Below are 27,650 nucleotides of genomic sequence, written 5' to 3'. Positions count from 1 at the left end.
TACCTTCACTATACATCTCACAGCCCGCTTCCTGTAAAGACTTTATTCCATTCTCCCATTTCCTCCATCTGTTACATCTGTTATGATGATGCCAACTTCTACAAGGGAGCCTCCAGAAGGCCCACTTTCCTCGTCAGCCAAGCATTCTCCACCACTGTGGTTGACAGGACCCTCAGCCATGTCCCACCATCTCCTGCACTTTGGCCCTCACCCTGTCTCTTCCCTCTCACAACAGCCTCACCTACCATCCCACTAGCATCTATATCCAGAGGATCATTAGCTACCATTTCTGCCACCCCCAGCAAGATGGCACCACCAGGCACATATTCCCACCCCCTTACTTGTCAGCCTCCGGCAGGGACCATTCCCTCCAGGAATCTTGGTGTCCACTCCTCCTCCATTCCCAATAACCCCACAAGACCTTCCCATAGCATTGCAGAAGGTGTAACACCTGCCTGTTTACTTCCTCGTTCCTCACTATCCAAGACCCCATACTCACCTCCCAGATAAAGTAGCGATTGACCTGCACTTCACTCATTATTCATTGCTCACAGTGTAGAATCCCTACAATGTGGAAGCAGGCCATTTGATCCATTGAGTCCATAGCATCTCTCCAAAGAGCATTCCACACAGATCCAACCCCTACCTTATCTCTGTAACCCTGCATTAGCTATGACTAATCCACTGAGCCTGCACATCCCTGAACATTTGGGGCAGTTTATCATGACCAATCCACCTAACCTGCACACCTTTGGACTGTGGGCAGAAACTGCAGCATCTGGAGGAAACCCATGCAGACACAGGGAAAATGTACAAACTCCACACAGGCTGTTACCCCCAGGGTGGAATTGAACCCAGTTCCTGGTGCTATGAGGCAGTCGTGCTAAGTATTGAGCCACCGTGCTGCAAACATTGGGCAGATGAACGCAGACTGGATGACTGGTTTGCAGGATCCATATGTTCTGTCCTCAAAATGATTCTGAGCTTCTGGTTATCTGCCATTTCAACACACTACCTTGTTTCCTGGCCAACATCTCTGTCTCAGGCTTGATTCAGTAAAGCTTAGCACAAGCCGGAAGAAGAGCACCCCATTTTCCGCTTGGGAACTCTGCAGCATTCTGGATTCAAATTCAATAATTTTAATGCCTGACCATCTCCTTACCCTGATCCCCACACACCAGCCTGACCCTGATCCCCACACACCAGTCATCACGCGGACTGCTACACAAAACAACTTATTGTCAGCCACTAATGCTCCCCATTAGCAGCTATTCATTATCCCAGGCTGAACTTTGTCTGTCCAAATGCTGTTCTCTCTCTCTCCAGGGTCTATCACCATCTTTTGTTTACTCTTCTCCCCCTCTGCCCACACTCTTCTTGAGCATATATACCCTCACTACAATCAGTTCCGAATATTAGGTACTGGACCCAAAATGTTACCTTTGCTTTCTCTCCACGGATGCTGTCAGATCTGCTGAGTTTTTCCAGCAATTTTGATTCCCATCGTTTGCAGTATTTTGTTTTCCCTGAATTTTTGTGTCACCTAAAAATGTACTAATTCTAACTTCTATATTTACATTCAAGTTGTTAATGTACATAACAAACAGGAAGGATTACAACACTGATCCCTGTGATACACCACCAGTTATAGGCTTCCAATCACAAAAACAACCTTCCACCATCTTCTTTCATTTCCTATTCATAAGCCAGTTTTGGATCCAGTTTGCCAAAGTGCCTTGGATCCCATGGGCTCTTATGTTTTGGACCAGCCTTCCATGTGGGACCTTTTCAAAGGTCTTACTGAAGTCCATGTAAACCACATCACTGCACTACCCGCAATGTATTTAATCACCTACTCAATTCAGTTAGTCAGACAGAATCTCCCTCCAACAAATCTGTGCTGACAATTGCTGATCAAGCTTTGCCCTTCTAAGTGTTGATTAATTAGGATATCTGGTCGGCATGGACAAGTTGGACCGAAGGGTCTGTTTAAGGTGCTGTACTTCTCTGCCTGTATGACTTTATAGTCCTGCCTCTCTGATTTTTTTTTTCGAATAACTTCCCAACCACTGACATCAGACTAACTGGTCCATAATTGCCTGATCTATCCCTGCAGCCCTTTTTGAGCAAAAGAACCAGATTTGCCATCCTCCAGTCATCTGGCACTTTATCTGTGGCCAGCAGAGTCTCTGCCAGGGCCCCAATAATTGCCTCTCTTGCCTCCAATAGTAACCTGAGATACAACTCATCTGGCCCGGGGAATTAATGCGCCTTTATGCTCACTAAAACATCTAATATCTCCTCTTTATTAATCTTAACATGCTCTTCAGTACCCAGCGGCACTGCCGTTTAGAATCCAAGGGGCTGTACCTAAACCATGTCACACAGCAAGTACCCCCAGCCTCTTTCACCCTCCCAACCTCTATATTCCTCTCTCTTGTAAATGTACGACCTCCCCCATTATCCTGAACTCCATTACAGGCCCTATTTAATTAATGTAGACACCTATGAGCCCAGAGATATTTAGTTGACATAACCAGTGTTTGTAGTTACAATAGGTAATGCTGAAATTGGGATTTCTCCACCTGAACCCCCTTCCCCCTGATGACACAAATGGTTCTGTTGAAAATGTGGGCTGGATTCCTGATCTGGGTCCTTCTGTCATGTTAAAAGGCATTCAACTTGGTCCAAAACCAAAGTCTGGTCTAGTTATTTACATTTGGTAAAAATCAAAAACTAGGTATTGAGACATACAGAATTTTTTCAATTGGTGATGTTGTGGCAGAACAAAGGCTAATTGTCGACTGAAGACAACCCTTTATGTCCATGTCAAGATAGCAAAGTAAGCGGGAAAGATGGGTTGGGTCATTATTTTGTAGTTGGGACAGGCCCATGTGGAACTGGTTCATCTATGTTGACATGTCTTCTCTCAACCCTCAGTCTCTTTATCCTTCCTGACCCTGATCCTGCATGTTCTTGGTACCATATACCTGACATTCCAAAACCCTCCCTCATGAGATCATTCTAATCGACAAACATCCAAATGAGGGCAGAATAGGCTACTCAACCCCTTGAGCTAGTTCTGTCATTCAACAAGATCATGATCAATCTATTGCTCCACATTCCTGCCTACCCATAAAAAACTTACATCCCCTCCTCCTAGCTTAACAAGTCCCACTGAAATTTCCTGTCCTACATTCTTCTCACTGTTTGGAATGGCAAGTTTCTGCCCAGGCTCACTGTCATTTAGATTCCCTACAGTACAGAAACAGGCCATTTGGCCCAACAAGTCCACACCGACCCTCTGAAGAGTAATCCACCCAGATCCATTTCCCTACATTTGCCCCTGACTAATGCACCGAACACTATGGGCAATTTAGCACAGCCAGTTCATCTTTGGATTGTGAGAGGAACATGGAGGAAATCTACACAGACACACAGAGAATGTGCAAACTCCACACAGACAGTCACCTGAGGCTGGAATCGAACCCAGGCCCCTGGTGCTGTGAGGCAGCAGTGCTAGCAACTGAACCACCATGCCACCCTTGGTCATGTGGATAGACTGCCATGTGCTGTTTCACTGCTAGAGGGCCCCAGCACTTGCTTCTATCAATCTCTATAAGTCCATTCCTTATTATAGAGAACAAGGTTGGAGTTCTTATCTCCATCCTTTACTGTAGTAACTCCCATTCCAAATACTGGCTAAAGGATGTGACAGCGGTGAATCTCCCATGAACTATAGCAAGTGTAGTATTGGGTGAAATGAAAATAGACAAAGATGAGGGATATAAAAGCTGCTGGTGCTGAAAGTGGAAGAGTCAGCCAGTGCAGATAGGAGACCCACTCAGTTACTTGGGGAAGTAAGAGTGAAAATTGAGAAGGTAGTGACCACAATCTTCTGAACCTTATTAGACGTAGGCCTGGAGGAGAGTCAGTACTGCACCCTCATTACAGCTAAAGAAGGGAATGGCGACCTGTTGATTTAAGTTTGTAGTGGAGCTGATTTTAGAACCATTCAAATGGGAGAGTCATTGATCCTCAGTATCTATCAGTTTCCTGCCTCCATTTTTGAGCAACAATATAATTTTTGTTCAGTCCTGTGGCACCACTTCCATATCAAAACAAAATTAAAAATAACCTGACAACAACTTGTTCTTTTGCCTGCATGTTTCCTACAGCAAGTTCCTTCACAGTGATTGGTTGGACCGAGCATGTGTTTCCATGCTGTATGACTCTATGAGCTCAAGGTGAGTGTCAGAGCCAAGGGACACTTGCTAGTTTACCAAGTGATCACCCACATTGTTAGAAATTGGGTTCCATTTATAACTGAAGCTTCTTAGTATTTACTGTGCAGCATAAGATAGTGTTTCACTGCTGTTACAGCCATGACTAGCTGTCCACATTTCTAGTAAATAAAGAGAAAAGGAAGGTACAAAAAACAGGTCCCAAGAATCACCTGGATTACCAAGGTCATGATATTCCATTGTACTAACATCGGTGTTTTATACGATATCATAGAGACATGCACACTAAAAGAGGCCCTTTGGTCCATCCAAGACTACAAGAATACACAACCATCTGATCTGACTTTTCTGCACCAACTTTGAATGTTATGACATTCAGTACTCATCCAAGTATTTTTTTAAAAATTGAGGCTTCCTGCCTTAACTACTCTTTCAGGTGTCCAGACCCCCACCACCCTCTGGGTGAAAACCCTTTCCTCAGGTCCCCTCTAAACCTCCTGCCTTTCACTTTAACAAGATGCCTTTTTGTTATTGATCCTTTTAATTAAAAGGAAACCATACTTACTCTACTAACAATGCAATGTTGTAGTGGTTCTGTTCTTCGCAAATCTTCACACAAACTTTGAACAATGCAATGTTTTGGAAAATAGGAAGTTTTGCTCAGAATTAAAGTGACTTTCAGATGATGGTGGGCAAGGAGTCATTGTGACACCATCAGTGGTGAATGGCAAAAAGAATTTAGACACAAGATTGATTTGGTATTGATTATTAGCTCCTCAATGATGGATATTAATAGGGGTCAATAGGAAGGGAATTAGAGGGAGAACCCGGGGGACATACCAGCACCATCTTGGGAGAAGACACTGTTAAAGATGATCAAGGATTGGATGTAGGTTTGCTTGCTGAACTGGAAGGTTGGTTTTCAGATATTTCGTCACCATACTAGGTAACATCTTCATTGAGCCGCCGAATGAAGCACTGGCGATGTAGCCCACTTTTTATTTATATGTTTGAGTTTTCTTGGGTCAGTGACATCATTTCCTGTGGTGACATTATTTCCTATGGTGATGTCATTTCCAGTTCATTTTCTCAGGGAGTGGTAAATGGGATTCAAGTCAGTGTGTTTGTTGATAGAGTTCCTGTTGGGATGTCATGCTTCTAGGAATTCCTGTCTCTGTTTGGCTTGTCCTAGGATGCATGTGTTGTCCCAGTCAAAGTGGTGTCCTTCCTCATCCGTATGTAAGGACATTCGTGAGAGAGGGGCATGTCATTTTGTGGCTTGTTGATGTTGATGTTGACTGGGACAACACATCCAGGCTGTAATGAGGTCAGGAGCTGAGTGGACTGTCAGAACCTAAACTGGGCGTGAGTCTGTTTTGCTGAGCAAGTGCTGCTTGATAGCACTGAAGATGGCACCTTGTTACAAGCAACGTGGATGATAGGGATTCTGTAGATGTAGTATATCTGGACTTCCAGAAGGCATTTGATAAGGTACCACACAAAAGGTTAATGTACAAAGTAATATCGCATTGGGTTTGGGGTAATTTATTAGCTTGGATTGAGGATTGGCTAACCAACAGAGAGTCTTAGAGTTGTACAGCATGGAACCAGACCCTTCTATCCAACTCATCCATGCCGACTAGATATCTGAAAATGATCTAGTCCCATTTGGCCCATATTCCTTTAAACCCTTCGTTCAGAGAAATTGGACAAATGGGTCTTTTTTGTTTGGCAAGACACAGTTAGTGGGGTGCCACAAGATTTGATCCTCAGCCCTCAACCATTTAATATCTATTTTAATGACTTGGATGCAAGAATACTCGATAATACAATCAAATTTGCATTCAACACTGAAATTGGTGGGAAACTAAGTTGCAACAAAAAGAACATGAAATTTACAAATGGACACAGATGAGTTGGGTGAATGGGTCAGAGTTTGGCAGGTGTAGTTTAATGTGAAAAAAAGTGATGTCTATCCAGAACCCACCATCTATCCCCTACCCACAACCCACCCCACCCCCGACAGCCCACCATCTACCCACAACTCTCCCCTTACCCACAGCCCACTCCCTACCCACAACTCACTCCCCCACCCTCAGCTCACCACCCACCCTACCCACAACTCACCCCCTACCCACAGCCCACCCCCTTCTGTTCACCATATGTCCTGAGTAAGGCTATGCAATTACCTTCACTTCAGTGGTATTCCCTAAACTCAGTCACACTGATGAGGGTGTTCATTTCCATCTGAATACCCTACAACTCATATGATCTGATTACCACATTTTCTAATAATGAAACCAGTTGCAGTGCCTATTTGAAATCCAGTTGGCTCCAGCTATTAGGCACTTTTGCGTGGTTACATCATTAACCCCACATACCAAATGGTCACTTAAGCATCTCATTAAGGGTTATTCCAAAGTCACATGCCCCTGCCAGTCATCTTAACCTAGTCAAAAATCCTGATATGGATTCCCATAGTTCTCAAATTGCAAAGAAAATCTGAAAGCCTCTCAGAGTTAGACGATGCTTGGGGTGATAATATTTCTTAAATAAATCTGTCAATCTTGAAAAGTTTTAGTATCTGGTGCCTCAGGAATAATAAGGCTCCTAAGAATCAAAAAAATGGTGGGTCCACAAGCCATCAGAAAAATTACTCGTTGCTTTTCATCTGTCCCAATATCATTTACCGAGGAAACCAGTGTATTCTGTCCACAAACTGGGCCCAGTCTCCAACGGCAAGATTGAACGAGGCAAGCTTCCCAAATAATGGAATGATGCCAGAAATACTTACTCTAACTCAAAGGTGACAGTTTTGAGTGAATTTCTTCAGGAGTGTATTTTTCACTCGTTGCTACTGAAATAAGTCCACAGAGGCCAGTATCCTGTCACCAAATCACTCTTCATTTACACATGGAGAGTCTTTGACACTTATCTAGCTTTTTCATAGCCAGCTCTGAGTGAACAGAGCCCAATGTTACTCTTGTTTTTTTTTGTTTTGTTTGTTCTTTAAAGAACCAAAAGAACTTCAAAAGGAAACTCCTCCTTACTGCAAAGAAACCAACAACAAAAAATCAGTCTCCTCTTCCCTTGAGAGAGCAGAGTCTTTCCCTTCAATCCACACTGAACCAGTTCCCTCAGAGCCAGCTCTCAGAGTGAGCAGGATGTCTGACACTCGGGTTTAGTTTTTAAAATCTTTTTTACATTACCCCCACACTACTGCCTAATTGCGGTATAGACTCCTGCTTATTTGTTTTCTTTTTTCTTTTCTTTTTTTAAGAGCAGTATATCCACTGTTTTATCTACAACACATTACTCTTTCCAAGAACTCCAGCAAATTGGTTAAGCATTAGTTCACTTTCACAAAACCATGTTGACTCTACTTGATTGTGTTGAATATTTCTAAATGCCTTGCGATCTTTAATAGTGAAATAACTCTCCAGAGGCTGGTATCCCATCACCAAGTCACTCTTTATTTACATGCGGAGAGCCCTGAACACTGATCCAGCTATGAGTGAACAGGATGTCTGACACTCTTGTTCTTGTTTTTCACGCTTGTTTTTTTCTTTAAATTTTTGTTTCCTTTTCGTTTTTACCCCCACACTACCGCCTAACTGCGGTGGTGCTTATTTCTTTTCCCCAGCACCCATGTTGTGTGTGTGCAGGTGTGAGACACAGTGAAAGACACAAGGTGCCCGAATCTTTATTCAAATTTTCACCACCAGGAAGAAAGGAAACACCCAAGTGGCCTGTGACAAGTAGTGCCCTTCACATCAAAGGGCAATGCTGTGTGATCAAACATTGAAGGGGAGGGCAGGGACTAGATCAAAATAGAGTTGGAGGGGGAAATGATGCACTCCACTCCCTGTGGCACCCACCTCTCCCTGAACAACTCCAGGGTGTTGGTGGACACCTCGTGCTCCTTCTCCAAGGACACCCGGACCCTAACGTAACCGCGGAAGAGGGGCAGGCAGTCAGCCCTCACGACCCCCTCCACAGCCCGCTACCTGGACCTGTTTATGGCCAGGTTGGCCAGGCCCAGGAGCAGACCCAAGAGGAGGTCTTCAGATCTGCCCTCCCTCCTGTGTACCAGGTGCCCATGTGGGACTGAAGTGTAGCCAAAAGTTTCTGGCTGGGGTGTGTGGGCTTCTGGCTGGGGGGTGGGTTTCTATCTGGGGGTTTGGCTTCTGGCTGGTTATGGGTTTCTGGCTAGGGTGTGGGTTTCTAGCTGGGGTGTGGGTTTCTGGCTGGTTATGGGTTTCTGGCTGGAGTGTGTGTTTCTGGTTGGGGTGTGGGTTTCTGGCTGGGGTGTGTGTTTCTGGCTGGGGTGTGGGTTTCTGGCTGGGGTGTGGGTTTCTGGCTGGTGTGTGTGTTTCTGGCTGGTTATGGGTTTCTGGCTGGGGTGTGCGTTTCTGGCTGGGGTGTGTGTTTCTGGCTGGGGTGTGGGTTTCTGGCTGGGGTGTGGGTTTCTGACTGGTGTGTGTGTTTCTGGCTGGTTATGGGTTTCTGGCTGGGGTATGTGTGTTTCTAGCTGGGGGGGTGTGTGTTTCTGTCTGTGGGTATGGGTTTCTGGCTGGGATATGTGGGTTTCTGGCTGGGGGCTGGGTTTCTGGCTCGTAGTGAGTTTCTGGCTGGGGGGGGCGGGTTCTGGCTGGGGGGGTTTCTAGCTGGGGGGGTTTCTAGCTGGGAGATGTGGTTTTCTGGCTGGGGACCGGGTTTTTAGCTGGTTGTGGGTTTCTGGCTGGGGGATGGGTTTCTGGCTGGGGGTGGGTTTCTGGCCTGGAGGGGGTGGGTTTCTGGCTGGTTATGGATTTCTGGCTGGGGTATGTGGGTTCTGGCTGGGGGGTGTGTGTTTCTGTCTGTGGGTATGGGTTTCTGGCTGGGATATATGGGTTTCTGGCTGGGGTTGTGGGTTCTGGCTGGGGGCTGGGTTTCTGGCTCGTAGTGAGTTTCTGGCTGGGGGGCGGGTTCTGGCTGGGGGGTGTTTCTAGCTGGTTGTGGGTTTCTGGCTGGGGGCATGGGTTTCTGGATGGGGGGTGGGTTTCTGGCTGGGGTGTGGCTTTCTGGCTGGGGGTGTGTGTTTCTGGCTGGGGGTGTGTGTTTCTGGCTGGGAGTGTGGGTTTCTGGCTGGTTATGGGTTTCTGGCTGGGGGTGTGTGGGTTTCTAGCGGGGGTGTGTGTGTTTCTGTCTGTGGGTATGGGTTTCTGGCTGGGATATATGGGTTTCTGGCTGGGGTTGTAGGTTCTGGCTGGGGACCGGGTTCTGGCTGGGGGGGTTTCTGGCTGGGAGATGTGGTTTTCTGGCTGGGGACCGGGTTTTTAGTTGGTTGTGGGTTTCTGGCTGGGGGCATGGGTTTCTGGCTGGGGGGTGTGGGTTTCTGGCTGGGGGGTGTGGGTTTCTGGCTGGGGGTGTGGGTTTCTGGCTGGGGGGTGGCTTTCTGGATGGGGGGGTGTGGGTTTCTGGCTGGGGGGTGTAGGTTTCTGGCTGGGGGGTGTGGGTTTCTGGCTGGGGGTGTGGGTTTCTGGCCGAGGTGTGGCTTTCTGGCTGGTTGTGGGTTTTTCGGGCTTGGGGGGTGGGTTTCTGGCTGGGGGTGTGGGTTTCTGGCTGGGGTGTGGGTTTCTGGCTGGGAGTGGGGGTTTCTGGCTGGGTGGTGGGTTTCTGGCTGGGGGTGTGTGTTTCTGGCTGGGTGGTGGGTTTCTGGCTGGGTGGTGGGTTTCTGCCTGGGGGTGCGTTTCTGGATGGGGTATGGGTTTCTGGCTGGGGGTGTGTGTTTCTGGCTGGGGGTGTGTGTTTCTGGCTGGGAGTGTGGATTTCTGGCTGGGTGGTGGGTTTCTGGCTGGGGGGTGGGTTTCTGGCTGGAGGTGTGGAGCTGTGTCGAGCCCCCCCCCCCCCAGCAAGGAGGGAGGGCGGGAGTGACTCAGTGAGCGGCTCCCACTGGCTCCCAGCTCAGCCCCGGGGGCGGGTCCGCGATCTGCAGCTTCACATAAAGAGCCGAGCGGACACTGTCTCCGTGTCCCCGTCTGTGCAGCCTCTTCTCCGCGGTCTGTAATACTCTTACTGCCAGGGATTGTGAAGCTATGTCTCCCGCGGAGGGCGAGGGTGAGTTGGGGGTGGTGTGTGACAGTGAGTGAGTGAGTGAGTGAGTGAGTGACAGACTGAGTGACAGTGAGTGAGACAGTGACTGACTGAGTGAGTGGGACAGTGGGTGAGTGGGGCTGAAAAGGGGGCGGTGGGAGAGAGGTGAGTGGGTGGGAGTTAGTCAACACCGAGTCCATATCACAATGGGAAGCTTACACTGTATCTCTGTGCAGTTGTTCTCACTCTGAGTATTTATCTGGAACCCTAACTCAATCTGTTTACTCATGCATTTCTCTTTCATGTTCCCCCCTACTCTGTACTTCAACCTGTCTATTGACCTGTTGCTATCAAATCAAATAATTTCTCTGTTACTATCTGTTTATATAGTTTGAGTTGACAGTCTGGAAAACTGTCTCCCCAACACTGAGCTATTCCCTGCTGTTGTAATCCCTAACTGTGCTGTCCTCTCTTCTAGTACCTGAAGGGCAGCCCGTGGACTTGGCTGTTGACGATATAACTGGCACCTCGCTGACTCTGTCCTGGAACCCACCCAAGTACATTGGCCATACTGGGCTGGCAGGATACCTTGTGGAATATCGCAAGGAAAGCAGTGAGTCACACACTTCTTTCCACACTGACTAACGTTGATAGCGCCTGTTCAGCACCTTGGCTAATGGACAGGTTCACCAACATTACAAGCTGCAGGTTAGCCTGGGTGAAGGAAGGTGGTAGGGATTTAGCTTGGGCAAAGGAGGGCAGATTAAGGAGGAACCTGCTGTGCTGTGGGGGAGCTCTGGTTAGAATTGCAAATCTGCACAATCCAATACAGCCTTGTGATTGTGCTAAGCCCATCACAGAGAGATCTATATCCATAAACTGCTGACAATGTCTTTGCTTGAAGTGGAATCCAGTGCTGTTAATGAGTGACGTCTACAACTCGCTACTTTTAGATGGTGATTATGGTGCACAGAGATCTCAAAGTGTTTGATCTGGATCCTCGGCTGAGTCATCTCACATTTGAGTCTGGACCTCCATCCAAATAAAGGTTAAACATGTAAATCAAACAAGTACATCATTAACTAGAAACAAGAAAATTGCCTGCAAGTTGAAATTATCCCAGTCACTGTCAGTCAATGAACTGAATTGGATACATTCACCCAAGGTGTGAACTTGTTCTTCCAGTGATCAAAGTGTGAATATGAGATGTTTTTGTTTGTATAAACTGATATTGATTCAGATGAATACTTTATGTACTGTAAGGGTTTTTGTTTATCTATATGTTGTGACTATCTGTCTCCAATGTATATACAATGACTGGGAAAACCAGTATTGTGACAAGAGACAGAGTGGGATCATGAAGAGTTTATATATTGTGTAGCAAGTGGAATAAATCAACTGAATGAGGTATACAATTCAGCTCAATGTGTGACATTGTGACCATCATTGAGACCTGGCTATAAGATGGTCATGATTGGGAGATAAATATATGGGTAGAGGCAAAAAGGAAGGAAAGGGACCTTGGAAAAGGATATGATGAAATGAGATTGTAGTAAGGTTGAGCAGGCAGTAGAACCCTTTGGGTATTATTGATGCATTGTAATGGAATGGAAGTTATGTCCAGATCTCCTGATGACAGTGATGATGTAGCTGGATGCTTAAACATGGAGCTCAAAGAAGCTTACTGCAAACATTTATGCAGGTGTAACTGGAGAGTTTAATTTTCACGTTGACTGGGGGAAACTGACAGACATGAGTTCAAAAGGCAGCAAATGTCTGCATTCAAGAGTTTCCTAATCCGAAACAGTGAGACCAGGCCATTTTAGACTTGGTGATGAGTAATCAGCTTGAATTAGTTAGTAATCTAACAGTCAGTAGCATCTGTTGATAGTAACCACCAGATGACTAAAATCTATATTTGGATTCAGTGGAAGAAAATGGATCATTTAAATCAAGACTTCATATAAATCCCCATTTGTTTTGTAGGGATGGGGAATGATGAATTTTTTCTTAAAGTAAAATATGAGATCATCAATACTATTAAAGGATGCAAACTCTGATTTTGTCAATAGGACAAAAGCAATACATTACATTTAGAATCCCTAGTGTGGAACCAGGCCGTTTGGCCCATCAAGTCCACACTGACCCTCCAAAAAGTAACCCACCGGGATCCATTCCTTCACATTTCCCCTGGCTAATGCAGCTCATCTACACACCCCTGAACACTATGGGCAATTTAGCATGGCCAATCCACCAAATCTGAACATCTTTGAACTGTGGGAGGTGCTCCTAACGCAGACACAGGGAGAACATACAAACTCCACACATCTGAGGCTGGAATCAAATCCAGGTCCCTGGTGCTGTGAGGTAGCAGTGCTAACCACTGAGCCACTGTGCCACCCAATAAAAAACAAGTTTTTAATTTATACTTTGCGTATTTAAAAGGGGAGACTTTTGAAAGAGTAATGTTTGAATGCTGGTGCCAGAGACTCTAGAGGTATGTTTGACTATATGTATTTGTAATGAAGTTTTACAACTCTTGCACTGAAAGATGGGAGTGGCTTGAAGTTTAATGTGCTTAGAAAAAAAAGCAAACAACTATGCTGATGTCTAGTGACAGATATCCGACAAGAGACAGAAAATTTTAAAGGTTATTTGGGGTGTACTAGAGACAATTGCTGAAAATGGAGACTCAGGAACTCATCTGGTTGCTCTGAAGTAAGTCATTTAGTGAGTCTAAACTGAAGTGAGTTTAGTTTGCAGTTTGTCCCAGTGAAGTGTAACACTAAAACAATGTACTGGAAACTAAGGCCTGCTATTAATAGGAGTCTTTAACAGGTTTCTTTACTGAACAAGAATCACTGTTTGTAAAAGTACCTTGACTCTGGCTTTAGATAAACAGTTATACGCCATCAGCAATAACACTCCCAATTAAAACTCCGATCCCCTGATAAACTCCCACTTACACACACGGACAGACAAACAAATAGTAAAGTTAAGTAGGTTATGGGCAGGAGGGAAAGATTCAGTAGTCCTTGTCTCCAGGTTCTGTGGTTGAAGATGCTCGTATTGACTTCTATGCTGTCCAGCAAACTGATTCGGTCAACTATCTCTAGATGCTCCTGCTGAGACATAGGGTGCTTGGTTCAATTATCTTAAAGTTTTCAGTTGTCAGTTAAAAGTCACTGCTCACAACTACTGTTGCAAGAAAATTAAACTGTGTTTCTCAATGTGTTTTAACTTCAGAGAGATCTCTCCTGAGCTGGGGAAGAACTGACAACTTTCACTTTGTTAATGCGTTTCCAGTTCCAAGCTGTTCAGTTACCTAAGAACCAATCGTACACAGGAGTTGGCAGGCAAAAGGTTTCTGTCATCAATAGCTGGTCACTAGTCCATAGACCAATCAACTTCTTGTTTCAGCAAAACCTATATCACTCAATTCCCAGGGCTCCAAGCTGCCTGCAGCTCAGTGACCAGTTGTTGAAACAGTATTTACACCATGCCTATGATGGGAGTCAGGTTATTTGTTTTCAAATCATACAACCATTCTTTGAAACGCCAGTATTCAAAACTCTCTCATTTCAGTTCAGTCTTTAAAAACCACATAAATAGTTATGGTTCATGCATTAGGTTTTGTGAGGGGGGGGGTGTGTGGGTGGCGAGGGCACATACATCAGCTAAAGGTAAAAGAATCAAAGGAATTTTCTGGCAGAAAGCTGGTTCTAGCCATCCTGAGCAAGATGCATTGGCTTGTAAATTCAGCAAAATGTTCACCAGAGGTTTGATGTTTAAGGATATTACTAGAATAACAGAAATAGTGAACATTTGAATTGTTTTATGATGTGATTTTCTTTTATTCATTCATGGGACATGAACTTTGCTGGCTGGGTTAGCATTTATTGCCCATCCTGGGTTGCCGTTGAAGATGATGTTCCCATGTATCTGCTGCCCTTGCCCTGCGAGATTGAAGAGATTTCAGTTTGGAAGGTGCAGTCTAAAGAGTCTTGGTGAATTTCTGCAGTGCATTCTGTAGATGGTGCATATTGTTGTGATTAAGCGTTGGTCGTGGAGGGAGTGGGTGTTTTTATGTGGTGCCAATCAAGTGACAGTGAAGGAACAGCAATATATTTCCAAGTCAGGATGCCAAATGGCTTGGAAAATAGGCAGCTAAGCTAACACATGAGCCACTGTGCCACTCATTAGAGTGTTATTGAAGCTGCACCTATTAGGACAACACTGAAATATGTTTTTCTAAAAACAAGCTGCAGCAGAAACCCTGTAGCTTGATAAAGAAAATAAAGAATAGTACAGGGACTTAAAGTATGGTAAGAGGATAACAATGATGACACAATGTATCATAGAATCCCCACAGTGTAGAAACAGGCCATTTGACCCAACAAGTCCACACCGACCCTCAAGTGCACCCCACCCCCACCCATTTCCCCTCCCTTATGAATCTACATTATATTTCCCCTGATTAATGCACCCAACCTACACACAATGGGCAATTTAGCATGGCCAATTCACCTGACCTGAACATCTCTGGATTGTGGGAGGAAACTGGAGCACCCAGACAAGACCCACGCAGACACTGGGAGAATGTGCAAACTCCACACAGGCAGTCGCCTGAGGCTGGAATTTCACCTGGTTCTGTGAGGGAGCTGTGCTAACTTTTTTTCTTAGGAATGATATCACGCTTTACGAATTTGCGTGTCATCGTTGTGCAGGGGCCACACTAATCTTCTCTATCATTCCAATTTTAGTATACAGAGGAACCTCGATTATCTGGACACAGGCAGGGAGTATTTTTTGTTCAGTTAATTAAATCCGGATAATCGAGGTTTGTCTGTATGTGCTGCGGAAGCGAAGTGTATATGTACATTCAGACAGTGGGTAGTTAGGGATGCTGCTGGGAGATGTTGGCATTACCATAAATGAAGATAAAAGGCCATGAAAACAAAATAAATCAAGGTTTAACTAGTATTAGTTTAATTAAAATAATGGTGATGGAACACTTAATATTTAAAAATAGACAAATCTCCAGCAGCTGATGCTTTCCAACCTAGGGTACTGAGCAAAGTAAATGAGTAAATTAAGATCCTTTGAAAACCCTCTTGATTCAGAAAGTGTTTCCTTAGATTGACAATCACCAATCTCATTTCCTATTTTCAGATGGATATGTGAGATGTTGTCAGGAAGTTACTAGAACCTGTTGTTAAGGACAGAGCATTTGAGTAATAAACAAATCAAAATCCATCTGAGAGGCAGTGTGAATTGTAAAAGGTAGGTCATGTGGAAAGAAGCCACTTTAATTGTTTAAGGACCTAACTATTGTGACTAAGAGTGATGGGAGTGACTAAGAATATTATTCATATGGGTGCCCAGAAGGTATTCAACTAGGATTCCTGCAAGAAACTTCATAATAATGAGTACAAGGTGGCAACCTAGTCATATGGATTGTGCACTGGTTAGAAGATGGTGAGAGGGATAATGAGTATGTTCTCAAATTGGCAAGATGTGACTAATGGTATCTCTCAGTGATCTGTTTCATCATTTACATTATATTTATAAATAACTTGAGTGAATGAACAGAGAGCAGGAGATCTATATTTGCTGACAACAGTAACTTAGATGGTACAGGTCATTGTGAAAATGAGAATAGAGGGTTGCATGGGGATGAAAAGGGACAAAATTGTGCAGATCTCCATTTAATGCCTGAGAAACGTACCTCAGATAGTCCAAGGTGAGAACTTGTGTAGAGAGTCACTTAACATGGGGAGGCTGCAGGCACTAGCTGACTGAGAGACTACCATAACCTGCCCTGGAATATATTAGAAGGATTGGCAGCCTAACTATCAATCTGTTCGGCTGCATTGCAAGCACCCATTCCATGGCCATTGGGTTTGGCAGTGGGGTCAAATCCAGAGCTTCTGGCTCAGAGGCAGGGTCACTACTGATTACCCTAGAAGCCAGCCTCTGTGGTGAGACAGTAGGAACTGAGAAAGTAGAGATGTCTGGATTTCAGTGCAGAAATCACAACCTAGTGGACAAGTGCAATGATTTAGAGTAGAAGGCTAATGGAATATTTTCACTTAATTCAAGCGTGTAGGAATACAAAAGGTGGAAACTACAGAACAGTTTAAATGAAGTTCAGACAAAGCTTCATCAAGAGTATGAGATTCTCTTCTGGTCACCGTACAATATGTTGGAGGTGAAAGGGGCACCGTGCTGATTCACCAGAATGCCATTTCTTTGAATAGCTTCAAGCAGGGATCTTGTTGCGGCTGAAGATGATTCGAGTTGATATGAGAGGGTTGTGGAGAGTAACTGTTCCGTACGTCTGGTGAGGTGATGTGAGAAAGCACATCTTTCTTCAAGTAGTAGAAATTTGGAACATTTTTCCCACTATTGCCCTCTTGACATTGGGGATTGAATATCTCATCTAATATTGCTGCATTTCTGTAAAGTTTCTGGAGCTGAGGCAGAAACAGTTAAATCAGTATTGATCTAACTGAACGGTGGAACAGATTTAAGATGCAAAGTGACTACAAATTTTCCTAAGTAACTGGCACCAATCACTGACTATAAATAGGGAGTGCTTGGGACTTTGCGTGTGTGTGTATATAGTAATTGTCTGTAGCTTGGGACTGAAAACTGGCCACGTGTAAACATTATCTGCTATCGATCTCCTGGACATGAGACTTAGTTTCTGAATTGGTCCTAAACAGAACTTCACACCCAAAGGCTGATACACTTCTAGGATAACAAATCCAGAAATTGCTGAAGAAACTCAGCAGGTCTGGCAGTTTCTGAGAACAAAGCAGAGTCCAGGGACTCTTGATCAGTTTTGAAGATGCTGCCAGGCCTGCTGAATTTTGCCAGCAATTTCTGTTTTTGTTTCCGATCTCCAGCATCTGCAAATTCTTTGTTTTATCAACCCTTCTAAGTTGATCTGTTGGTTTTTTCTTTTTTTTAAGCTGAAACCTGGGTTGCTGTGAATAAGGACGTTACCACAAAAACTGTACTGGTGATTAAAAACCTGACCGAAGGTGACAAGGTGCAGCCTCGGGTTAAAGCAGTTCATGGTGATGGTGCAATTGGCACTGCCATCTTTCCAGAGCCTGTGGAAATCAGGCAGCCCATTGGTAAGTGAAGAGTTAACTAGTAATTGAGTTCGAGATCAAAACATTGCTGAGCAGAGCCACTAGGAGGGTGTCACATTTCCCCGTTCCCAGCAGACTGATAGTGACAAGTGTTAGTATGTACAAAAAATTCCTGCCAGATTCCTGAGTCAGGGAGAAAATGTAATATCAGCTGTGTCATATGGACCTCAACAATTTAAGTATTCAATATAGAACTGCATGGCAATTTGTAAAGAACTTCCATATTACTAATGGACCTGTTGTCATTGGTAATGAACATTACTGTGTTGAAACTGTTGTGTATTGTATACATTGTGGGCCTTGTTGTTCTATAATTGACATTCCAATTCAATAAGCTACAACACCATCCAATAGTTTAGTTTCATCTTGCATTCAGTGAACCTGTTGGGCTTTAAGCACATTCTGACAGATTTAATCTATTTTTTCTTTTTAGTTTGAAGGCTTGTTTTTGAAATGAGTCACCAAAGTGGAATGCAGATTCCCACTCTTTGAGATTTCTAATTTAGCAGCAAATCCATAGCATTAAAACCATTCAAAGGAAAACTTAAACAGTCACTTAACCTCAAACACATGTGATTCTATATTAATCTGATTTCTGACAGGAGGCATTCACGATGTATTATTGCAGGGTTTACTACTCAGCATGTTACAGCTCAGAAGAATTGAACATGTAATCAAGACCAGTATTCCAGTGCAGAACAAATGGAGTGCTGCGCTGTTGGAGGGCCAACCTTTTTTGGATGAGATGTTCAACTGAGGCCATGCCCTCTCATGAATGTCAAAGATTTCAAGACAGTTCTCCAGTGTCCCATCTAATACTTTCTCTCTGAGCATCATTGAAACAGAGAATCTGATCATTGTTATTGTTTACAGATATACTGGCAGCCATGTTTCCTACACTACAACAGTGACATAGAATCCCTAGAGTGTGGAAAGAGGCCCTTCGGCCCAACAAGTCCACACCGACCCTCCGAAGACTATCCCACCTAGACCCATTCCTCTATTCTATTACTCTACATTTTACCCCTGACTAGTACACCTACACATCCCTGAACACTATGGGCATGAAGGGCCCTGTTAAAATGCAATGCCTGACTTCCATTTAGATAGTAAGTTTCCACTTTTCAATGTTTTGATCTTTATTTTCATAGATCCTCCCAAAATCCGACTGCCTCGTAACTTGAGGGAAACTTTTATTCGGAAAGTTGGGCAGCAATTAAACCTGTCCATACCGATCCAGGTGAGTAACTGGGCCTAGGTGTTATATTCAGGTCTTGTTACCACTGCACAGACTGACTTGGTATCAGGTGAATAATAGTTAGAGCCAATTCAGACAGGTAATGTCATAATGAACTGCTGGGTTAAAGATTAGTATTGTTATGGTCTAAATTTGTTAAACCAATAGTACTTCCAGTCCATATAATTCAAGTTAAATCAGCAAACTTACTTTATATAATAAAATAAGCTTACATGGAAGAAAGTGAAAGTAACTTATTTAACACCATCAATTTGTTCTAAGTTCCTAACCTTTCAGTAAATATTCAGTTTTGAGTTCATTGTGCAAATCCACTAAATGCTATGTTTATAATTTTGTTTGCTTTCAAAATAAGTTTGTATAAAAGATTTTCTTTTGAAAATTTGAAGACTTTTCTTTTCACTCAATGACCACTTCTTTCACATAGTAATATGACGTAATATCAAATTCCTTTCAACCAATTCTTGCCAACAAATATATGGATATTTAACATCATGAAATCTGCTTCTCTCATTTCTTGCCCTGTTCTCCCTCCACTCTGAACCTGCTATGGTCAATCTGGGGACTGAGGGTGGAATGGTTAGCTCCATTGCCTATAATAAGACTAGAAGAAAAAGGCACAGGAGTAGGCCATTTGACATTTCAAGCCTGACCTGCCATTCAAAAGGATCATGGGCTAGTCCAACATTCCTCACATTCACTTTTCAGCATTTTCTCCATAACCCTCAATTTCTATTACTGTTCAAGAATCTATCTATCTTGACCTTAAACATACACAAGGACTCTAACCGCACAGAGCAAGGAGTTCTAAAGACACTCAACCCTCTGAAGGAAGAAATTTCTCTTCATCTCAGTCTTAAATTGGCACTCCTTTATTCTGAGACTGTGCCCTCTTGTCCTAGATTCTTCCATATCTAGACAGCTAACAAAGGGTGAATCAGATTAATGTCAACAACACTGGATTCAGTTGCCATTCTGGCTCAGGAACCTGTCTCCTTGCCCTATCCAGAGTAAAGGATCATGGTACTTTGCCACAGTTAGGTATGTATAATCACCAAGGACCTGCCTTCAGGGAGACGACTGAAGAGGAAAGAACAGTGGCTTGTCCATTCATATTCACATTTCCAGGGTGAAGCCTGATGGGATGATCCAACAGGGAATCTTGGATAGATCACAAATGGGACAGAGAAAGCAGACAGGTAAGTGAATGATTATTGTTGCTTCTTCACTGACATGCAACAATCTGTAGCCTGCCCTTCAGTATAGGAGTTGTGCGTTCACCAGAGTAAGTCATTTGTAGGTTTTTCTTCAACCCAGCGAGTGGTAACATTATACCATCAACACTCCTGCTCAGATTTACATCCTCACTGCCGAAACCTTCAGGAAGGTTCAAGTCCCATAACTATGGCAAACATCACACAATGTTAACTGTCATCATCAAAAGGTGGTTCAAAGAGTTTGGACGCTCCAAGTCCATACACTTTCTCTCTCGTCCAGATTGAATTCCATTTGTCACTTCTGTCCACCAGACCGTGGTTTTTCATTCATGTCTTCCTGGAGAAGACAGCTTGCTTCCTCTCTCTCAATCACACCGCTAATTTTCATATCACTGACAATCTTCTTAATCATAATGTTAAAGTCATTCCAGCACAGAAGGAGGCCATACAGCCCTTTGAGCACATGCTAGCTCCCTGCAGAACAATCCAGTCAGTCCCATTCACTGCCTCTATTCTTGTAATCCTGAGCATTTATTTCTTCTAAAACCATGAAATTGTTCTCACTGGGGAGGGAGAAGGTTCTTCCTCCTTGTATCTCTTGCCCCAGTACTTACACTTTTCCCACATGGTTAGTACCATGAGATAATGGGAACAGCTTTGTCAAACTTATCTATGCCTGTCCTAATCTTGTACACCTCTGACAAATCGCAGTTTTGTTTGCTGCAGGGATAACTATCCCAGCTTCTCTAACCAAACCTTGTATCAAAACTTTCTTATGCCTAGAACCATTTACACAAGTCTCCCTGAAGAAGCACTGCACCTTTCCTAACGTGTAATAACCAGAACAGGACACATCTGGTTGTGCCCTGATCAGAGTTTTTTGAAAGTTAGCATAACATCCATGCCTTTATATTGAATATCTCTATTCATGATACTTAAGATCCCATATTCTTTAAATGATGAACTTGAAGATATCATAGATATGGGCACACAGTAGATTAAATTTAATGCAGAGGTGTGAAGGGATTAATTTGGTAAGGAAAAAACAGAATATAAAACCAGAGGGGACAATTCGAAAGAGGAGGCAGGAGCAGAGGGATCAGGATGTTTTTGTGCAGATATAATTAAAATGAGAATACAGGTTGAGAGCACAGTGTATAAAACATACAGTATCCTGGGTTTAATTGTAGGGTACAAAATATAGTACAAAAGCAAGAAGCAAACTTGTTTAAAACCAAGTTCAGCCTTGGGCAGAGAATGTGTTCACTTCCGGGATAACTTCACGAATGATATATTAGGAACAGTGCAGAAAAGGTTTTAGAAAAATGGAGTTTCTTCAGGGACATAGATGGATTGAAGAACTGGGACTTCTTCCTTGGAGAAGTGAGAGGGGATTTGATTGAGATTCTCAAAACCAGCGGGAACCTGGGCAGAACAGCTCATGAGAAACTGTTCTCAAGGGTGGAAGGGTCAAGAATAAGAGGACACAGGTGGAAGGTGATTGTTAAAAGAAGCAACAACTACATGAGGAAAAGTCTTTTTTTTCTAATAATTGAATGTGGCTGAGGCAGACTTTAATTGAAATGTTCAAAAGATAGTTGGAGATTGAAGGAGAACATTTGTAAGGCTGTGGGAAATGCTGAGGAATGGAGTGGGATGACTTTCTCTTGAAGTGCATGGGCACAGTCTTAATGGGCTCAGTGGCTTTGTCTGTACTACAACCATTTTATGATTCTAATTACTCTCTCAATATTTCCTCAAACTAAAAATAACAGTGCCCATGAACCGCAGGTCACTCTGTCGCAGCTGTGATTGTAACAAGGTGAGCCAGGTGGACCTCAGAGTATGAATTCCCAGTTGATACTGTTAATCTGGTCCAATCAGTGAGCCCTGGCTGATAGATAGATATAAACAGGAGTGCTGCCTGTCTCTGTGGCACAATTGGTCAGCATGTTCGGCTACTAGCCAAAAGGTTGGTGGTTTGAATCCACCCAGGGCAGTGTTCGCCGCTCTGCCTCTAGTGGCTTCCTTGGCTTCGAGGCTGTGCGCGTTTGACGTGAAGGGCACTGCTTGTCACTGGCCACCTGGGTGTTTTCCTATCTTCCTGGTGGTGGAAATTGAATAAAGAATCGTGCACTTTGTGTCTCTCACTCTGTCTCACACCTGCACACACACACTATGGTGCTGGGGAAAAAATAAGCACCACTGCAGTTAGGTGGTAGTGTGGGGGTTAAATAAAAAAAACAGGAGTGTTGGGGATTCTGTTCACTCTGAGAGCTGGCTCTTAGGAAACCAGCCCAGTGTCAAGTACTATGCACGTGTAAATAAAGAGTGACTTGGTGACAGGATATCAGCATCTGTGCAGTTATTTCAGTCACTGTACGTTCTTTAAAACTGCCATTAGGTCCAATCTGTCTCTCCTTATCCTCTAAGCCAAAATATATCAGCTTTGCACTGAATTACATCTGACATTTGTCTGCTCACTCTGAGCTTATCCATGTCCTGTTGTCATGGATTGGTATCATGCTTGCAGTTTGTTGCATCTCAAATTTGGAATCGGCAAATTTGGAATGTCACTGTGTATTCAAACGCACTGATCCTGTCAATGAACTTTGGGGAAAACAATGATTTAAAATGACTCATTGTTTCTGTTCTCAAGGTGTTTTTTTTAATATAAATTCAAGCTGACACTGACCCACTATTCCACAAGCCTCCATTTTTGTTCAGCAGCTCTTTGTGTAATTCTGTTAAATGCTTTTTAAAAGATCCATATCTGCCACAATGTCTTGACGAACCTTCCATTACTTCATCAAAAAAATGCCATTAGATTAGTCAAGCATGATCATCTTTCACAGATTCATGTTGGCTCTTCTTAAATTAACCCAAACCTTTGAGTTCTGATGAATTTTTTAATTGATTCTTCCTGAAACCTATTCGCCACAAGGTGTTAAGTTTCCAGCCTGTTTATAGGAAAATCCTAGCTCCCTTTCTTGAGCCAGGGTATCAAATTGGCCGCTCCACTCTCTTCTTGCACCTCCCCAAGAAACCAGAGGACTATGGTCAGCCCTTCATTTACTTTCACTTGAACTTCCCCATAATCCTGCGATGCAAAACCACTCAGAGCAGGATTAAGGAGCTAAGGCATACCCTGCCTTTCCACTATATCCTGCTTATTAATTTTCCCTCCATCCATTCTCTCTTTCTCTCTCTCTCTCTCTTTTTCCTGTTTCTACTGATATTTTATTAGTTTCTTCTTCCACTATAAACACTGACACAATGTACTCAGTAAATATTATAAACATGCACTGTCCCTCTAACCACAAACTACAACCTTTCAAAGAATCCCTACAGTGTGGGTGATTTGGAGATGCTGGTGTTGGACTTGGGTGAACAATGTTAAAAAATCACACAACACCAGGTTATAGTCCAACAGGTTTATTTGGAAGCACTAACTTTCGGAGTGCTGTTCCTTCACCAGGTGGTTGTGGAATATAAGATCATAAGACACAGAACTTCTAGCAAAAGCTTATGGTGAGATACAACTCAAATGATATATTGAAAAAGACTTGGATTGTTTGTTAAGTCTCATCTTTTAGAATGATTTGGAGATGTCGGTGTTGGACAGGGGTGTACAAAGTTTAAAAATCACACAATACCAGGTTATAGTCCAACAGGTTTGATTGGAAGCACTACCTTTTGGAGTGACGCTCCTTCATCAGGTGATCACTGAAAGCTAGTGCCTTCCAATTAAACCTGTTGGACTATAACCTGGTGCTGTGATTTTTAATCTTTTAGATTGACCATGTTGGTTTCAGTTCTTTCATATGTAAATCACAGAACTTTTTAAAAGTTACATTTGCAAGTGAGCTTTAACAATAGGTGTCATGCCGGCTCAGATAATGCATTGAAGGTGTGAGGTGCCCTGTGTGAGGGTGTCTGTACCTCAATGTTCAAAATGATTCTATTTCTAAAAAAGGGATTTGCAGAATCTTACATGGATTCATGCAGTTTTTGAACAAAATAAACTGTAATTCTGCAAGTACAAATTCACCCCACAAACCTGTGTCTGCATGTGTGTGTGTGGGGGTGTGTGAGTGGAAAGGGGTATAAGTCTGTGAGAGGGTGTGAGTGTGGGGAGTGTATGAGAGAGCGTCAGTGTGTGTATGTGCACGCACGTGCGCCTGTGTCCGTGTCTCTCTCCAAGAAGCTGCCAAACCTGCTGAGTTTCTCCTGCATTCTGTGTGCTAGTTTCACCTGGTGTGTGTGTGTACCTCTGGTCTGACCTGGATCCCAGACAGTGTACACCTCTATACTCCTGGTCCTATTCCTGATCCTGTTGAGGAGGCTAGTGATTGCGACTCTTTTAAAACAACTCCCATTAACACACCATGACCAACCTACTCACAGCACCTGCTGTTCCATTCACTTCCCTCAATTAAAAACACATTTCTGCTCCCAAATCCTCAGGGCAATCTTCAACCTAACATCACCTGGACAAAGGATGATCAGCCCATGGACCAGGCACGTGTAAACATCAGGAATAGTCCCATGGATACTATCCTATTCATCAGGAAACTCGAAAGAAAGGATTCGGGCAAGTACAAGTTGGTGGCACAAATAAACACCCTGGTGGATGAAGTCGTCATTGACATCCAGGTTGTGGGTAAGCAAACATACAATACTTAGAACGATCATCTGAATTGAAATGCAATTGTTATGAGTGGATTCTGGCAGGGCACAGTAATGTGATTGTTCCAGCTTCTTTCTGTGTCACAAGCTCTGTGACTTCAAGTCTGAGTCCAGTCATCAGGCACAAAATTGGGCGGCACGGTGGCACAGTGGTTAGCACTGCTGCCTCATAGTGCTAGAGACCCGGGTTCAATTCCCGACTCGGGCGACTGACTGTGTGGAGTTTGCACGTTCTCCCCGCGTCTGCGTGGGTTTCCTCCGGGTGCTCCAGTTTCCTCCCACAGTCCAAAGATGTGCGGGTCAGGTGAATTGGCTGTGCTAAATTGCCCGTAGTGTTAGGTAAGGGGTAAATGTAGGGGTATGGGTGGGTTGCACTTCGGCGGGTCGGTGTGGACTTGTTGGGCCGAAGGGCCTGTTTCCACACTGTAAGTAATCTAATCTAAAAAAAAATTCAGGTTAACACTTCAGTGAAGTGTTGCAATGCAGTCCTGTCAGACATGCTATGTTTTGGATGAGACCTTGAGCCCTGTGTGCTTTGTGGTGAATGCAAATTTAAATGAAAATCCACAGCCTAGCGAAGGTCCAGCAGTTCGTGCTCACCACGGGGATGCAGACAGCTACCCCAGAGACAGGACAGTCAAATGGACAATGGTAACCCCATAAACTGGGGAGTAAAGAAGTATCCTTTGCTATCATATAACAGGGCACCCACTCACGAGGTGGGTTCCGCTGAAGCCACAGCTAAATAAGAGACTGGATAGTTAATAAAGGGAACTGGAAATAGGATAACTGTAAATTCGATTATTTCAATCTGTTCTTTGTAATGTTAAGACATGCAATGTATATATCTATGAACGACATGACAAATTGTACAGGTACCAAAGATTTATTTCTATGGATAAAGTATATTTTTAAATTTAAAAAAAATGAAAATCCGTAGCACTTGTGCAAAGAGCAGCGGAGCCATCTCACGGTAGCACAGTGGTTAGCACTGCTGCCTCACAGCGCCTGAGACCCGGGTTCAATTCCCGACTCAGGCGACTGTCTATGTGGAGTTTGCACGTTCTCCCCGTGTCTGCGTGGGTTTCCTCCGGGTGCTCCGGTTTCCTCCCACAGTCCAAAGATGTGCGGGTCAGGTGAATTGGCCATGCTAAATTGTCTGTAGTGTTAGGTAAGGGGTAAATGTAGGGGTATGGGTGGGTTGCACTTTGGCGGGTCGGTGTGGACTTCTTGGGCTGAAGGGCCTGTTTCCACACTGTAAGTAATCTAATCTAAAACTATGATATCCTAGTCAACATTTATCACTCATACTATTTATCTTTGCAATAAATGATCTGGTGACTATCTCATTGTGGGATTTCTGGGCACAGACTGCCTGCTGTGTTTCCTTTACTCAACACCTCAAAATATTCCAGCGGCTTTCATTAAGTGATTTCTGATGTTTAGACTTTGCGAAATGCTCTTTCATATTGTTTTTCTGTAACTAACCATCCATTTCTGTTGGGCATGAGAAATAGTAGACCGATTGGACAGCCTGGGGTTGTTTTCCTCAGAGCAGAGGGGATTAAGAGGGGACGTGATTGAGATGGATAAAATTGAGGAGCATAGATAGGCGAGACAGGAAGAAACGTTTCCCTTTGATGGAGGGATCGATGACTAACTGGGGACATAGATTTAAGGTAATGGGCAAGAAGGATTAGGGGAGTTGTGAGGAGGAACCATTTCATCTAGAGGGTGGTGGGAACCTGGAACTCACTGTCTGTCAGATTGGTAGAGGCAGAAACCCTCATAACATTTAAGAAGGATTTAGATGTGCACTTGTGGTGCCAAGGCTATGGGCCAAGTGTGGGGAAATGGGATTAACATAGATAGGTGCTCATTTTTTTGCCCACCATGAGCTGAAGGGTCTTTTTTGAGCTGGAGACCTCTATGCCTGTAACAGAACCAAGGTACGATAAATGCATTAGGATACAGAATAGAAATGATCTAGCTCTGAGTTCCAATCCCTTTGCAGCAAATTAAGAAAACGAGTTCTTAAAATTTGTGAAAGGTGATGCTCTGATAGACTGAGATGGAAATGCCAGCCTAACCCATACTCTGGAAGATTTTTGAAGCTTCCCAGATCCAACATGTCAAACTTTACATGGGGTTAAAGGGAAGAAATCATTGCAAGAGTGGTCAGAGGAACTGGCCTGCTCTTCCTATTATTGCCCACATACCCAGTAGGCAAGGACCAGAGTGCTTTGCCTTCTCAGACACCGAGCTACCTGAAGCACAGCTACCAGTGGCTCGACGAAAGAGCAATGAATGGGATATCTTCCAGGATCCTCACCCTTAAAATCAGATGTTGGTATGAGAGCCAGGAAGAGGGGAAGCTATGACGGGAAGAGGTTTCATCCCATATTTTAGCTGCTCTACACTCAAAAGAGCCTGGCTATCACCTTTGAATCACATGTTAAGGCACATCACTGATTTGGGTAACTGTGATTGACTTTGCAGAGAAACCTGGCCCTCCACGGAACTTGAAGATGGTGGACGTGTGGGGATTTAATGTGGCTTTGGAATGGCAGCCACCTACTGACACTGGAAATGCTGAGATCAAGGGCTACACTATTCAGAAAGCTGACAAGAAAACAGGGGTAACTGGAGCAACATCAATTTGACCCTTTATTAGGCACTTATCCTGTGCTTTAATTGATCAAAGTGACAAGTTTCCCACTATGAAATAATATTTTCCATTCTAACAAAACCTCAGCTTCAAACTTCCTTGTTGCTATTCTCCTCGCCAAACTCTCATTCATCCTGAAAGTGAGTCTGGATGAGAATATTTTGGATTGAAGTTGTGGATCAGGGATTTGACTGCAAAATCTAAGCTGGTGATCCATTGCAGCAGGACTGAGGGAGTGTGACAATTTCAGAAGGTCCATCACTTGAAGGAAACAGGAATTTGAGTGCCATCTGCTCTTCTCAGGAAGACTCCGCAGGAATATTCAAACAAGGACAAAGG

At 43.8% G+C, this 27,650-nt stretch overlaps 1 protein-coding gene and 1 pseudogene across 1 annotated transcript in view; one reads left to right on the top strand and one right to left on the bottom strand.

The window, feature by feature from the left end:
- The first annotated feature begins 10,218 nt into the window (after nt 1–10,218).
- Nucleotides 10,219–27,650, top strand: part of LOC132828249 (myosin-binding protein H-like) — a 39,831-nt gene continuing 22,399 nt past the window's right edge. Inside the window, exons 1-6 of the mRNA XM_060845222.1 lie at nt 10,219–10,343; nt 10,798–10,932; nt 17,297–17,464; nt 18,634–18,722; nt 24,422–24,617; nt 27,143–27,282. Of these exons, the coding sequence (XP_060701205.1) occupies nt 10,322–10,343; nt 10,798–10,932; nt 17,297–17,464; nt 18,634–18,722; nt 24,422–24,617; nt 27,143–27,282 (750 nt within the window). The 5' untranslated portion in view covers nt 10,219–10,321. The remainder of the gene's footprint in view (nt 10,344–10,797; nt 10,933–17,296; nt 17,465–18,633; nt 18,723–24,421; nt 24,618–27,142; nt 27,283–27,650) is intronic.
- LOC132828489 (U6 spliceosomal RNA) lies at nt 15,002–15,099 on the bottom strand (annotated as a pseudogene).

The sequence above is a fragment of the Hemiscyllium ocellatum genome, chromosome 26, assembly GCF_020745735.1.
Source record: "Hemiscyllium ocellatum isolate sHemOce1 chromosome 26, sHemOce1.pat.X.cur, whole genome shotgun sequence".
NCBI classification, from domain to species: Eukaryota; Metazoa; Chordata; class Chondrichthyes; order Orectolobiformes; family Hemiscylliidae; genus Hemiscyllium; species Hemiscyllium ocellatum.
This window is presented reverse-complemented; position numbering and strand designations above follow the sequence as displayed.